The 13980-nt window shown below is 45.0% G+C and overlaps 1 protein-coding gene and 1 pseudogene across 1 annotated transcript; one reads left to right on the top strand and one right to left on the bottom strand.

The window, feature by feature from the left end:
• The first annotated feature begins 4031 nt into the window (after positions 1–4031).
• On the top strand, positions 4032–5551 carry LOC136534426 (uncharacterized). Its single transcript, XM_066526863.1, has 2 exons — positions 4032–4664; positions 4975–5551. The coding sequence occupies exons 1-2, from the start codon at positions 4032–4034 to the stop codon at positions 5377–5379; spliced, it is 1038 nt and encodes a 345-aa protein (XP_066382960.1). The 3' UTR covers positions 5380–5551.
• Positions 5552–8520: 2969 nt separating this feature from the next.
• LOC136534428 (uncharacterized) lies at positions 8521–9933 on the bottom strand (annotated as a pseudogene).
• Positions 9934–13980: the final 4047 nt, after the last annotated feature.

The raw sequence follows: 13980 nt of genomic DNA on the forward strand, positions 1-13980 counted from the left end.
TCAAAGAAGAAGAAGGCTAAGAGATCGAGCAAGTTATTTCTTTTATTTTCAGAGTAGCTTTCTTTGGAATCTTATTTCAAGTTCGATTAGAAGGAAATATTTATTTCAATAAGTTCCCCTTTTTTAGCTAAACTGGTTGAATTCGAGGCAAAAAGGGGTACTCTTTGTATAACTACATTGTATAGTCTCAAAATACTTTAAGCGGGAAATAGTTAGCGTAGAATTTGTCTGATATAGAACACTTATATTAATAAAATAGTTTGAACTATTTACTTAGAAGGGCACGCATCCTCTTTTAAAATGCTAAATCGGTGACCTATGTATAAAAAAGGAGTTTTTTTGGATTTGAAGAAAAATAAAAGGAATTCTATCAATTTTTATTTTCCATTTATTTACTTTGTTTTCCTTAATGAAATTGAAATTATTAACTAACAGATGGAGGGCAGTTAAGGATGGCAACGGGGATGTACCCGTCGGGTATCGTTGGGACGTTCTCTTCCTCGCTACGGAGAATTCATCCCGTCCCCGTCCCCGTTAACTGTCTCGGGTATAGATTCTTGCCTACCCCGTACCCGTCGGGCATCGGTCGGGTAGCAGATACCCGACGGGTACTGCATACCCGATAAACAAGGACACTTGGGGTCGTAGCTTTGCAATCGAAGACGTTTCTTCTTCACCCGGGTATAAGTGTCGGAGTCTCGGAGATAGCCGAGGAGAAGGAGCGAGGATTGCGAGGAGGACGAGCAAAGGTGGCAGAGAGACCGAACTGAGGAAGCGAGGGGCACGAGCGCTCGTGAGGCAGGCGTGCTTGTGCTGCTGGCGGAGATGGTGAGGAAAAATTGAACTAGGGTAAACAGGGAACGTTCCCGTACCCGCTATACCCGTCGGGGATGGATTCTTAGTCCATTTAGATGCCCGTGGGTAAAGATATGATCCCATCCCCGTTCCCTAATGGATCAAATACTCGTCGGGTATCGGGTATCGGGGCCCCGTTGCCATCTTTAAGGGCAGTGGATCGAAGGAGGCGAAGATGAAGGGCAGCGAATTGAAGGAGGAGGCGGAGATTGAGGACATCATCAAATCTTGTACAACAGTAGCAATTTTTATTTACTTTGTTTTCCTGTATTTCTTTATTTCCCCTTTTTGATGCTTTTTACGATTATTAAGAGGCCGCTGTTGTTGGGCCGGAACGACGTGCAGAGGAGGTTGAGCGCCTGGGCTCAGTCCGGTCAGGTTGGATGGCAGGGAACGGCAGAGATAGAGCGATTGCTGTTTGCAGTCGTGAGGGTCCGTGAGGATCGACTGCAGAGGATATGTTTGGGGGTGGTGGCCAGGGGTGGACTACAGCGGTGGGGCGGGGGCTCAAGCCCCCTACCCATTTCGCAGCAGTGGAACCTCTGTGGAGCCCCTATAAATTTTTAGGTAAAATTCTATAGTATAGGGGGACTGAGATTTAAGATCGAATAATAATGTTGTTCAGTCCCCTGAAATATTTTCTGGGACCCGCCACTGGTGGTGGCCACTGGCCACAGGCCGGCGACCAGGTCGCCGCCGAGACGTGCGCTCCACCGCATTCTCCGGCACCCCACTGCCGCTGCGTGCCTGGTCACCTGCTGATGTGCGCCAACCTGCCAGGTGCATGCTGCCTATTCTTGGAGCCGCATCGCATCGTTTTGCTTCCTTTCCTTGGGCCCAACCAAATGCTATATATGCTGGACAAGTGGGCATCGTAGCTGCTACCTGCTAGCAAGTAGCAACTAGCATGCTACTGCTGTACTGCATATTCACATAACTCATCTTTATAGGTCATAATCGATTTTTTTTCTTGAAAGAATATATGTAGTTCATTCATAGTTCTGGGTAATGTCACGATCTCAAGCATTGTTTGCTGTACAAGATTTTAATCGTTTTAATTTAATGTGTCCCCTCGGGAGCGTGAGCTTCTCTAGTGAAGTACCTTTCTTCCTCCCTGGTATAGTGACGGTTGCTCGGCCACGCCTCCCGAGCGATGGTGGGTTCATCCGACCCTCCCATTGCTCAGGGTAAGACGGAGGCTTCGAGGCTTCGATCGGTAAGGGCGTGTGAGTGCACCTGCTAGGTGTAGCCCCTGAACATCTGACCGATTTATAGAATCAATCAAGGGATTTATTTTGTTGTAAGGGTATTAATTAGTATTCAGGCTTACGTAACCCTAGTATTTTGCATTCGTCTATATCTAAATTGGAAATGTAATTTGTGAGATACTCCCTGAATTCTGAAATGATTAATTGTATTTCATACAGGAAAAAGTCAAATTTACAATTATTCAAACTACATACAAGTTAAGTTTATGATATAAAACTCACGTCAATAGATTTGTATTCAAGTACCTCCGCATCAAGCATGATGATATTGATTCTTTAGCAAACAATAACACTTTATTAGAGAAATCAGTGGTCAAATCTATTATGTATGACTTTTTGCTTATCAAAACACGCTTACCATTTGGGGACGGAGGGAGTATGGTTTAAGGGTTGCTAGTCAGGAAATGCATGCCATAATTATGCTGCTTCCACTCGCCAAAACAAGGCACATTTGGCGCCCACGATCTGGCCAGTGCAAAGCAACGGAGAATGGACAAGCTGGCCAAACTTTGTTTTTTTTTTTTCGAACCGAGGGAGATCCTCCATTTCCATTAAGGGCCTGTTCGTTTTGGCTGATTCCCGGCCAGAACGCTTCCTAGTGCTTGTTGGCCCGTATAAAATACATAAACGTTCCTGGCCGGATCCGTTCCGGACAACGTGCCAAGAAGTAACGGAAATACATCATCCAGATAGCGTTTCAGGAGAAGCAAGCTAGAAAACAGAAAGAAAGACTACGGTAGCTACCCAGTACTAGGAGCAACTAACCATGCATTACCCGTTTATCAACCAAAACAACCTGATCGGGCGCTGGCCAAACTTTGTTACTTATTAGTCCATTCATCCATAAAAGAATTCAATTATAAGTTTTGGATAAGTCAAACTTTCTTAAGTTTGATCAAGTTTATATAAAATAATTATGTTTCCAAAAGGTTTATCATGAAAATATATTTCAAAATGAATCTAACGATACTTATTTGACGTCATAAATGTTAGTATTTTTTATATAAATTTGGTCAAAATTAAAATTATTTGACCCCTCGCAAAATAAAAACTACATTCTTTCTTAGATGGAGACAGTAGCTTCCAATCAAACCCTAGTCACTTTTTCAAGGCAAGTCAATTTTCTTGACCTACTAAAGCCACAAAACATACATTGGCATAACCAAATTTTGGCAAAACACAACTTTAATTTTTTTTAATTTTGAAAGGAATTTTAAATTCCATTACTTAACCATGTCAGCTAAATCGCTTGACACTAAGTGCATAATATAATCTGGCACTCTGGCCATTACTATAGGCCCTGTTTTTCAGCACTACTTTTCAGAGAAGGAACAATGTTTTTCTCTCACAACAAATCAGCATAAGTAGCAGCAACCAAATTTCAGCGCAACCAACAGGGCCACAGACTCTAACTTATCACTCATACTTCCTATAGAGGCTAGCTCATGAGCTACTCGATTACATTCACGTGGCACATACCTAGCTTGGAAATTCACAAAATTTCCCGCTATGATCTCCTTCAATTCATGCACCAAGCCACCCACCAAAGATCACTTACTGCGCATCGGATTCCAGGCAAATATTGTTCATGCCCAGAAGCGTTGCCGCCTTCACGCCTTCCATGCAGGCAACTAGCTTCATATGCAGTATATCTTGTCACATGCTGACATAAACCAACAAGGCAAAGTAACTTTGGCAATTGGCATGCACAAATTTTGGCAGGACTTGTGGGTCATAAACCAAACAGGGCCCTACTACCGAGTTGGGTTTGTTGGTTTATTTGGCAATTGGCACCTAGGGTTTACGGGGAATCATACACATATATCGATTGGTCTATCTAAGGCAGCCGCAGCCTCGCCATCCACGTCTAGAAGAAGAGTTGACTGCCGGCCGGAGGTTAGGAGGACGATGGAGAATGGGAGTGAGATGATGCTGGGGTTCGCCTCAGAGTTGGTCATGTGTTCCACGTGCTCCGGTTTTGTGATGAGGAAGGAGCGTACAGCCATTCCCGATCCTAACGAGGAGGTGGTGGAGGTGGTGACGGAAGCCGAGAAGATGCGGGACTTGATGCAAGCAGTCCTGCTGCACGGGCCCTTCCAGGAGAAGGAGCCGGCTGAGGTGACGAAGAAGCAGTGGCAGGTTCTGCAGAGGAGGAGGATGATTATGATGGAGACCAAGAGGTGCCCGGCTTGCTCCCGTTCGCTGTTAGAGATGTGCCCGACTTGCTCCCGTTCGCTGTCAGAGAAGCCCATGCCCGATGAGGAGGACAAGGCGGCCGGATCGAAGGAGAAGAAGAAGAGCTCGAGGGAGGAGGGCAGCGAGTTGATGGCTGTCCTTCCGTTGCAGGGTGGGAAGGAGAGGAAGAAGATTGCGACGGAGGACGAGGCGATGGTGGCGAACGCCAGATCGGTGAAGAAGTCGAAGCGATCGAGGGAGGAGGGCAAGAGATCTAGCAGCGGATCGAAGAAGAAGAAGAAGAAGGCGAGGAGCGAGGATAAGGAGGGCAGCGGATCAAAGAAGAAGGCTAAGAGATCGAGCGAGGTATTTTTTTTATTTTCACAATAGCTTTCCTTTGGGTACTCTTTCTACAAATATTAGTCTCGAAATACAACTACATTAGTATTAGTCTCCAAATGCTTTTAGCGGAAATAGCTAGTGTAGAATTTATCTGATATAGAACACTCATCGATAAAACAGTTTGAACTAACCCTTTTTCCAATTGCAAATCGATGACGTATGTATAAAAAAGGTTTTTTTGGATTTGAAGAAGAATAAAAGGAATTCTATCAATTTTTATTTTCCATTTATTTAGTTTGTTTTTCTTAATGAAATCAAAATTATTAACTAACAGATGGAGGGTAGCGGATCGAAGGAGGTGGAGACCGTGGGCAGCGGATCGAAGGAGGCGGCGGAGACGGAGGGCAATGGATTGATGGAGGGCAGCGGATTGAAGGAGGCGAAGATGAAGGTCAGTGAATCGGCCGGCGGAAATGGGAAGACTAAGATGGTGACTAGGAGGTTGGACAAGATGTCCATTGATATTATTTTGAAGGATCACCCCCCTTTCAAGCCTTTCACCTACACTACCCACAATCCCTTCATCCAATGCATGTTTGCTAGTGATATCGCCCAATATGAGGTTGATTGTGAGTTCCATGAGTACTTGCACCGCCAGTCCATCATCAGGGGGTATGCTGAGTACCAGCTGGAGGTCACCCATGACGAAAAACTAGCTAATGACCACAAGTTGGTGTAGCACTATTGTCATGTGTGGTTGGTGTGGTAACGAGTTAAGGCTGCATATAGCATAATAATAATCTTAGTATAAGTGATGAACCTTCGCTTGTTTCAGAGGTATTCAGCTCTGTTAGCTTGTACTAGTAGTATTTAAGTTGTAAAAGTGGTATCTTTTGTGTGTGACCTAGCAGCATGCTCATTCACCCTGGTGCCATTGTCATATGAGTACCTTGCTACTGATTTTATTCTCGCATCTTAAGACTTGAGAGTTGCTATATTTTCCTAGAACTCGATTCAGATGTTATTTAAACGAGCTATTGTTGATGTCTCCAACCAGCCACCCTGGTGTCATTGTCATATGAGTACCTTGCTACTGATGTTCTTCTCAAATCTTAAAGACTTAGGCCTTGTGTGGATGCGTGTATCCACCTCAATCCACATGTGTTGGAGTGGAATGGAATGAAATTTAGTTCAATTCCACTCCAATCCACTTCAACCCATGTGGATTGAGATGAATACATGCGCATCCAAACAAGGCCTTAAAGAGTTGCTATATTTTCCTAGAACTCGATTCAGATGTTATTTAAATGAGCTATTGTTGATGTCTCCAACCGGCCGCGCTATTGTTGTTGTCTCTAACCAGCGCGGCGGCCACAGTTGTTATGGGTGATGGTGTTTTTTTTTGTATGGTGTTGTTTCTTTTGTTAACCTTCTTTCCTGATGATAACAACCTCTCAGTGTCGTACTAGCTCCTGTAATTTGGTGCTGTCTCATTTTCAGAAAAGAAATTCCATTATCTACACCGGTGTGGAGCAAGTAATAACACTTGTGGATGGAAGTTGGAACTAATGTGGAGCAAGTAATAATATTTGTGGTTGGATCGGCTGGATCAACAACCTTCTACTCTGGGAACAAAATACTACAATTTCCGTCTTTTCATTTCCTATGTATATCCATCGACTCTGCCCCTTCTTTTCATTTCTGATGTAGCTAGTGACAACTGCTAACTTTCCAATCTTTCGAGGCTAGCCGTTTTGAAGCACTTCAACTCTGGTAAGTGGCATTCGAATACCTGCTAGCATATCTATCAAATGTCTTGGTATTCTAAGTTTCTAACAGATGTCTCTTCCTTGAATGATGATTGTTGCCCTACATCCTGTGAGAACACTAAGGAAGATTTCGAGCTGGTTAGATAAGTAAGTGTGTCAAGTTCATTGTCAACAGCAAACATCAATAACCATTACATCTGCACTACCTCAGAAACATTTTGTCGGTGCCATTATTAACTGATTGCAGAACATGAACAGATTGGTGGATCTGAGGAGCTCAGTGCCGACTGACTGGATGCTTGGGTCTAGCTACTTTCCTGTTCTTACATATATCCTGGTGAACCATTAATAACAGGTTAAGTGATCTTACCATGTTTACCTTTTGCAGATGATACTGGATTAGTGAATCTAACAAAACTTGTATATGAAGAGGGTGGGTCCTAAAGGAATTGAACAGCAGGTGATTAATAAAAAATATTGTGGATTTAAAATACATATAAATTGATAGTATATATACATGGTTCGAGGTGATTATAAAAATATATAGTTCAAGGTGATTAAGGAGTAGAAATGATTGTGTAAGCACCAGGGTCAAGCAAACCTCAAACACAGGTGAGCAGTATCACACCCAACAACGCTTGCCATTGGAGCTAATTAAGGATTGGCCTCAATATACTTTGGTTTTTGCTTGACCAAAATGAACTCGCAATGTATAGAACCAAGCAACAATCGCTCTGAAATTATTCTACACGAACCACTGCTCTTATTATCCCGAAAAAAGGAGTATCTCCACAAAGCATTATCACCAGGATTCAGGACATATCAAGGTTAATGGTGTCCCCAGAGATCAAATTTGGTTTAATAAATAACTTATAAAGTTAATTTGGTGTAATAAATAACAAAAAGTTAATTTGGTGTAATAAATAAGTTGCAGAATTTTAAGGCAAGTGGCCTCAGAGATCAAATTTCACAAGATAATCATGTGCTGTACAGATTTGTATTGCTAAGAAACATGTGCTTAACTGAGCATGTTTGTTGACTAGAGTACATTTGATGGTGATGAATGGGTAAAGGTGTGAAACATTAAGTGCCTTATGTAAATATCTCTCTTATAATCTAGGAGCCTTTTTAGCTCTGCAGCTCCATTTTCTACACGAATAGCATTATTGCATCAAGTCTTCTATCCCGACAGATGTCCATCCGAAGAACAGAAGCATCTGAATCACCTCCCAGTGCTCATGCTGACACACATGCATCAGGATGACCCATCCATGGACCCAAATGTGCATCAGGATAATCCACAAAGTATTTGATACAGATCAAAGCTGAAGAAATGACAAGTTATGGCATTCTTCCAGTTCAATAGTTTCTGACATTTAGTGAACTAAAATGGAAGCACATACTTTAGAACATGTATCATATAATGTGTAAGTGTGATCCCAGGCATACAAACGTGCAGTGTTGGCTGCTAGTGTTACTCGTTGGAGCTGGGCCAGGGGCAGGTAGATCTGATTCGTGTGCTGATGCAGTCTCTGCTCCTCTCGTCACCTGGCCTGTCCACGTCACGATCACGACGAGGATCGGCTGCCGCCTGCCGGCTGTCCTCAACTACTATAAACTATGCAGCAGGTGACGACAGTCGACACTCGACAGGGATCAGCTTCGTTCAGAGTTGAGTCTTGACTGAAAGAAACACAGGGGCTGAAGAAGTATTCAGAAACTCTTTGCATGCATGCATGCATGGCCTATGGCCATTCCATTCAGAAGCTGAGACTGCTAGTGCGCGTAGATAGATCATTCTCAATTCTCACCGTCCTCTGCTGTCGTCGAGGCTTTTCAGTTTGGCATGCATCACATCTGGCCGGCACTTGTTTCTTCGAAGCATTTTCGGTGGATCACATTGTGCTTTCTGCTCTGTATGTGATAGGTTCAGAATTCATGATGATGTATACAGTGTGTGTGCTGACAATGGGGAGTGTGTGACATAGAAAGCCTATGCTATACATATAACACACATGCTCCTAGATGGATTGGATGCCATCAACAGTACCAGAGGATTGCAATAATGCAACAAAGTGATCTGCTCTATCTCAAGATAGAGTACGCTCAGCTAGCATCAAATCTTAAGTGGAAATATATGAGTATCTGACACTGTTATCACGAAGCAAACTGAAGCGGGAATTCTATCGAAGTGGTACTAACACTGTGAAACCCATACAGACCTGTGTACAACTAATGATGATGGACGGAAGTAGATCAAAGCAGAGTAGAAACACAAATTACAAAAATATATATGTATGGCTTCTAAGTTCTGTGGACGATGGACCAAGATCAGTTCATCACATGCTTGTTATTGGCAATTTTTCACCTTTTCAGCATCCAACTAATGCTTACATCCAACCATGAGCCACAGCCTGCTCGTCAGGGACTTGTTGCGCTCCGCCTTCGTTAGAGACTTGCTGCGCTCCGCCTTCCTCTTCTCCTTCTCGCACGCGGATTTCGTTTCTTTCAGTTTGTTCACCTTTTTCAAATCAAACGAAACAACAAGATCAGATTTTCAACTTTTTGCTCGCCACTGGAATCCCTGATCAATGTGCGAAATCGATCAGAGAGGTTTTTTCTGTCGTCGTCGGCGGTGGATCGTCGGAGCGGAGCTCACCTTGATGGGTGGGTTGGGCTTGCTGATGCTGCTAATGCTGCTGGTGCTGCGGTGGAGCTGGCGCGCGCCCCGCTGCAGGATCTCCACGGCGCTCCAGCTCCCGGCGGCCGCCGCCGCGGGCTTGCTCTGCACCTTGCCGCGGCCGAACGCCTCACGAGCCGGGTCCACCACCGCCACCGGCGCAGGAGTCGGACCACGTGGCGGGATCCTCGACAGCGGCACGGACGAGGAGGATCCCAGCCCCAGCCCGAACTGGTGATGGAGGGCCTTGCCGGCGACACCGCCGCCGCCGTCCAGGCCCAGCTCGCAGCTGACCTGCCTGATGCGGGACTCCAGCAGGTTGAGGCGGTCCATGAGGTCGCCCCGCACCGGCACGTGCTGCAGCGCCGCCGGCATGGACTTGGTGTGCTGGTGCTGCGCCGCCGGCGCGCGGCGGGCCGGGGCGGGCGCGCCGTGCTCGGCGTGCGACGGGCGGCGCTGCTGCTGCTCCTCCAGCTGCCGCAGCTGCACGAAAACACCACACGGATGGAGGCATCAATTAATGTGCTCGCGTCATCGGCGTGCATGGACGATGTATACAATACAAACGTCCATGCGCGCGGCCGGATGACCGGCCGGCCATCACCCATCAGCAACTACACGACGACGTACGTACCCGGAGGTCGATCTGGTCGAGGCGGCCGAGCAGCAGGCTCTCTGCGGGCTGCGGGGGGAGGCCGTACCCGTATCCGCTGATGAGGACGCGGCGCTGCGAGTCCACCAGCACGTCCGCCATGACGGACGACGGCTCGCGGCGCGCAGGGGCTGCTGGTGGCTGCTAGCTACTGCGACGCGTGGTTTATGTGACGGTGACGCTGCCTGCTGCGGCTGCAAGGACGACGCGCGTGCCATCGTCAGTTATAAAGGCACGGTGGTGGGACTGAGGAGCAGCGCAAGATGATCGGGGCGGCGATCGAGGAGCATGCAGCGGCATGGCGACGACGGGGTGGGGTGCAGCGGAGGCCGGCTTGGTCGGAGCCGAGATCGGGTCGTAGACTTGGCCGAGTCCAACAACGTGAACCATCCCGGGTGTGGTGTGGTGTGGTCGTCTCGATCTCGATCCTGTTTACCGGGCCGGATGACTGGACGAGTTGTAGGTGAAGCCCAGGAGTAGGAATAGGATGTGTGTTCGTGGCATAGAGAGACGGCCCATCCTCAAGAATGTGGCCCATATAGTTCAATGACTCAAATAATAGGCCTGCTTGGTTGGCTTCCAATGGTAACAGGCCGGTGGTGTTCTTTTCTCACTTTGCTGAGCACCGAAGGAATGCGAAATATAAAGTTCTTTACAACAAAAAAGTACTTCTTCTACAATCTACAATAATTAGAGATACAGATAGACATTAAACTCATAATCCTCTAACCAGGTAGACACTACTCCCTAGCTATTTCAAAATTCTAACTTTGTTATTTTAATTAGCCTAACTTATAAAGAGTTTATAGTACAAAAGGTGTTATGTTTTATTTGTATTTAGAAATGGTTCCTAATTAATGCTCAAACTTTTGTTGCTACAAATTATATACTTGCCATAGATTTATATACTATAAACCTGTGTACCATATTTATCTTAGACCAGTCTCAGTGGAAAGTTTCATAGCACAGTTACCAAGAATGCCACATCAGCTTTTGCGTTGGTAGCTGTGCTGGTGGGTTTCATCCCGATGAAACTCCATGAAATTCTCTCCTTCTCTCTATTCACAATTAGCCTGCCAAGTCATTAAATTTGTTGATGTGTCACAATATTAATGCAAATGAAACTCAGATGAAACTCCCACTGAGACTGGCCTTAGTGCCATCCCCAATCAAGGTTTTCGATGTTAATAATGGTATCTCATCAAGGTTGAGCACATTTCTCTGATGTTCTCCTGGACATACTCATCTATCATTCGTTGTTAGAGCAATTCCTCGCATAACCCTTGTGTCTCCGCTAATCACCATCAAGCTCGACCGCTAGAGCTCACCGGCTTATTGTCACTCCTCACTTGAGTTAACAAACTTGACAGAGGTTTAGTTGGAAAGTGAATCAACTTTTGGTTCATATCTATGTGTGAATGTAATTAATGATAATGCAAAGATATAAGTGTAGCACCTGGTTTTAAGGATAAAACTAGATACACACCATATGTGTGCCCAGGAATGCAATTCACACATATAGCTACAAATGAAGGGGTAATATCAAAGACAATGCCTTAAATACTTAGCGCACAAATATTTGTTACAAAAGACGTAGTCTTACTTTACAGTATATACTATAACTCTATTCTTCTGGCGAGGCCTCCAATACCACATGAATCGTCAACTGGTTGATCACAAGCCTAACACCTCTTGAAAAACTCCACTGCAGAACCTTCATCTGGTACCCATCTAGGATTTTGCCAAAGTATTGAAATGAAACAAGCGTAGGCTACTACCGCTTAGCAAGCATAACATGAGGGGATGCAGGCTCAAAAGGCTTGACACGGCTGAACTGCGGTAAGAACTTTTAGTTGGTCACATTTTATTATTAATCATAAGTTGCTAAGTTATGCTTAGGCTCCCAAATATGAATAATTAGAGATATCAACAATTTTAATCATAACCCAAACCATTTAGGTAACCAACTATTCAGTAAGGATCCAGGCCACTCGTGACCGTGAGCACGGCTGATATACCAGTTTTACACTCTGTAGAGGTTGTACACTTTCACCATGAGTCGTGTTACCCATATGCCCGGGTTAATTACTCCTAAAACACTTCCAAGGTGAGCAGGCAGAGTACACTACGAAGCTTTTCCCCAGTCGTTCTAATAAGGAGTAGCCGCTAAGGATTCCATCTCCCAAGTGTTATGGAGTCATCTCCAAAAGTGGCACTGATACACGCAGAATAGTACACACCCTAGGGATGAGGCCCATACCTAGCCTGGTATGCCCCTCTTGCCCTTTCGGTAAACTGCTACAAACTAGAAAGAGCAAGGTACCGGACTAAGACCAGAGCCATGTGGTCCTCATAAGTCCTAGGTTATCACTTAAAGATGAGTCCTTATGGAGAGAAACTAGAGCACCATAAGAAAAAGGCCCAATGCTCTAGCCCCCTTGTTTCATGTTGCTAAAAACATCTTTTAATACCATGTTGCATATATCTTTAATTGTATTCTTTAATCAATATTGGTTGGACCAAACTGAGCATACTACCCACATGCAAAACCCATAGGTAAATCAAGGACAGGATAATCAATATCAAGGTAATAGACTCCAAGTGGTTCATTAACATATGCACATGAATTGAGATTGCATTAAAGTGAATAGGTAACAAGGAGCCTCATATTACACTTGCCTTAATTCAAAGTATCGCTGCTGGTCTTGATCTTCAAAGAGTTGCTCCAGATCACCAACACAAAACTCACTGTCTACTTGAGGTCAAACAGCACCACACATGCATCCATACAATCATACATAGCAAACAAAAGCTATAGATTAGAACAGTACACCAATCAGCATAAAATCAAGATGAAAAGTTTGTAAAATGAATCTACGTCTTGCTACGATCACACAGATACGAAGATCACAAAAATCAGAGCTAAAACGAAGAAGTTATGAATTAAACAAGATTTTCTTTAGTAAAATAATAGATTAAATCTAACCTCAAATTTTAAAAGTTCAAAACCTACATAACAGTAGTATGAACATGTAGATTATGGAATTATGACCCAACGCAAGTTGAACGGATCAAATCGGAGTTAAAATGGAGATTTTATGGCTAAAACAAATCTAGTGGCAAAACTGTAAATAGCTAAAAATGTATTTTAGATTTAACCGAAACAAAATACGCTTTCAAAAGAAGAAAACAAAATCTGAAAAGACATTTTTGACTGTGGGTTAAGATCAAATACTTGTAAGGCCCTTTTTGCAAAATTCACAGCGAAGGGGTATCCTTGATCTTGGGCCGTTGGATTAGAGTTGGATGGTGGTGATTGGATCGGGAGGGAGCTCGTCGGCCGGAATAGTCCGCCGCGGCGGCGCCATTGCCGAAGCGAGCGGTGCTCATGGTTTTCGGCCTACAAAGCACGGTTTGATGAACCGGAGACACTGGGAGAGAGAGGGGGCGACGGCGGGCTTACCTAGGGTTTCCTCGGCGGCAGAGAGGGAACAGGGCAAGCATGGTGCTCGATGAGGCGGGCGACGGCTCTCCAAGCTCATGGCGGCACTAGGCTAGGTGGTGGCTCGGCGTCTCGGCGAGGTGGAGGCTTGCTCTAGGGCTCAGGATTGGAAGCGACGCAGGCTCGGGCACGGCCTTTATAAGGCGGGGCGACGTGGGGAGCACGCCACCGCGAGGGAGTAGCGAAGGTGGACTCGGCGGTGATGGTGTCCATGTCGGACACGAGATGGAGGAAGAGGATACGCTTGACGTGTGGACCTAGCGCGTCAGCGGGGTAGGAGGCGAACGTGGACGCGACTACGAAGCTAGGCCAGCGCTGCTGCTGGGCCGACGCGGGAAATAGAGGGCCACGTGGGAAACAGGCCTAGAGAGATGGGCCGGCACGGAGAAACAGAAGAGAGCAGAGCGGCTGGCCAGCAGGCCAAGGAAAGCAGGCCAACCAGCTACGGCAGGCCAAATTCAGGGGAAAGAAGAGAAAAAAATACTTTTCCATTTTCTAAACTAATTTCCAAACAAGTTTTGAATGCAAGTCCAAATCAATTTGAAATTTGATTTCAATCACACAATTCAAAAATACTATGTAGCAGCATGAATACACACGCATATAGGTAACCTTATATTTGATTTTATTTTTAACAAAATTATTATTTTCCTAAATTCAAATGCCCACAAAAATGTATAATAAATCAAATTCTCCTATTTTAAAATATTGTAAATTTTAGGGTGTTACAATTCTAC

Source organism: Miscanthus floridulus, unplaced genomic scaffold (assembly GCF_019320115.1).
Source record: "Miscanthus floridulus cultivar M001 unplaced genomic scaffold, ASM1932011v1 os_1932_2_3, whole genome shotgun sequence".
Taxonomy (NCBI): Eukaryota; Viridiplantae; Streptophyta; class Magnoliopsida; order Poales; family Poaceae; genus Miscanthus; species Miscanthus floridulus.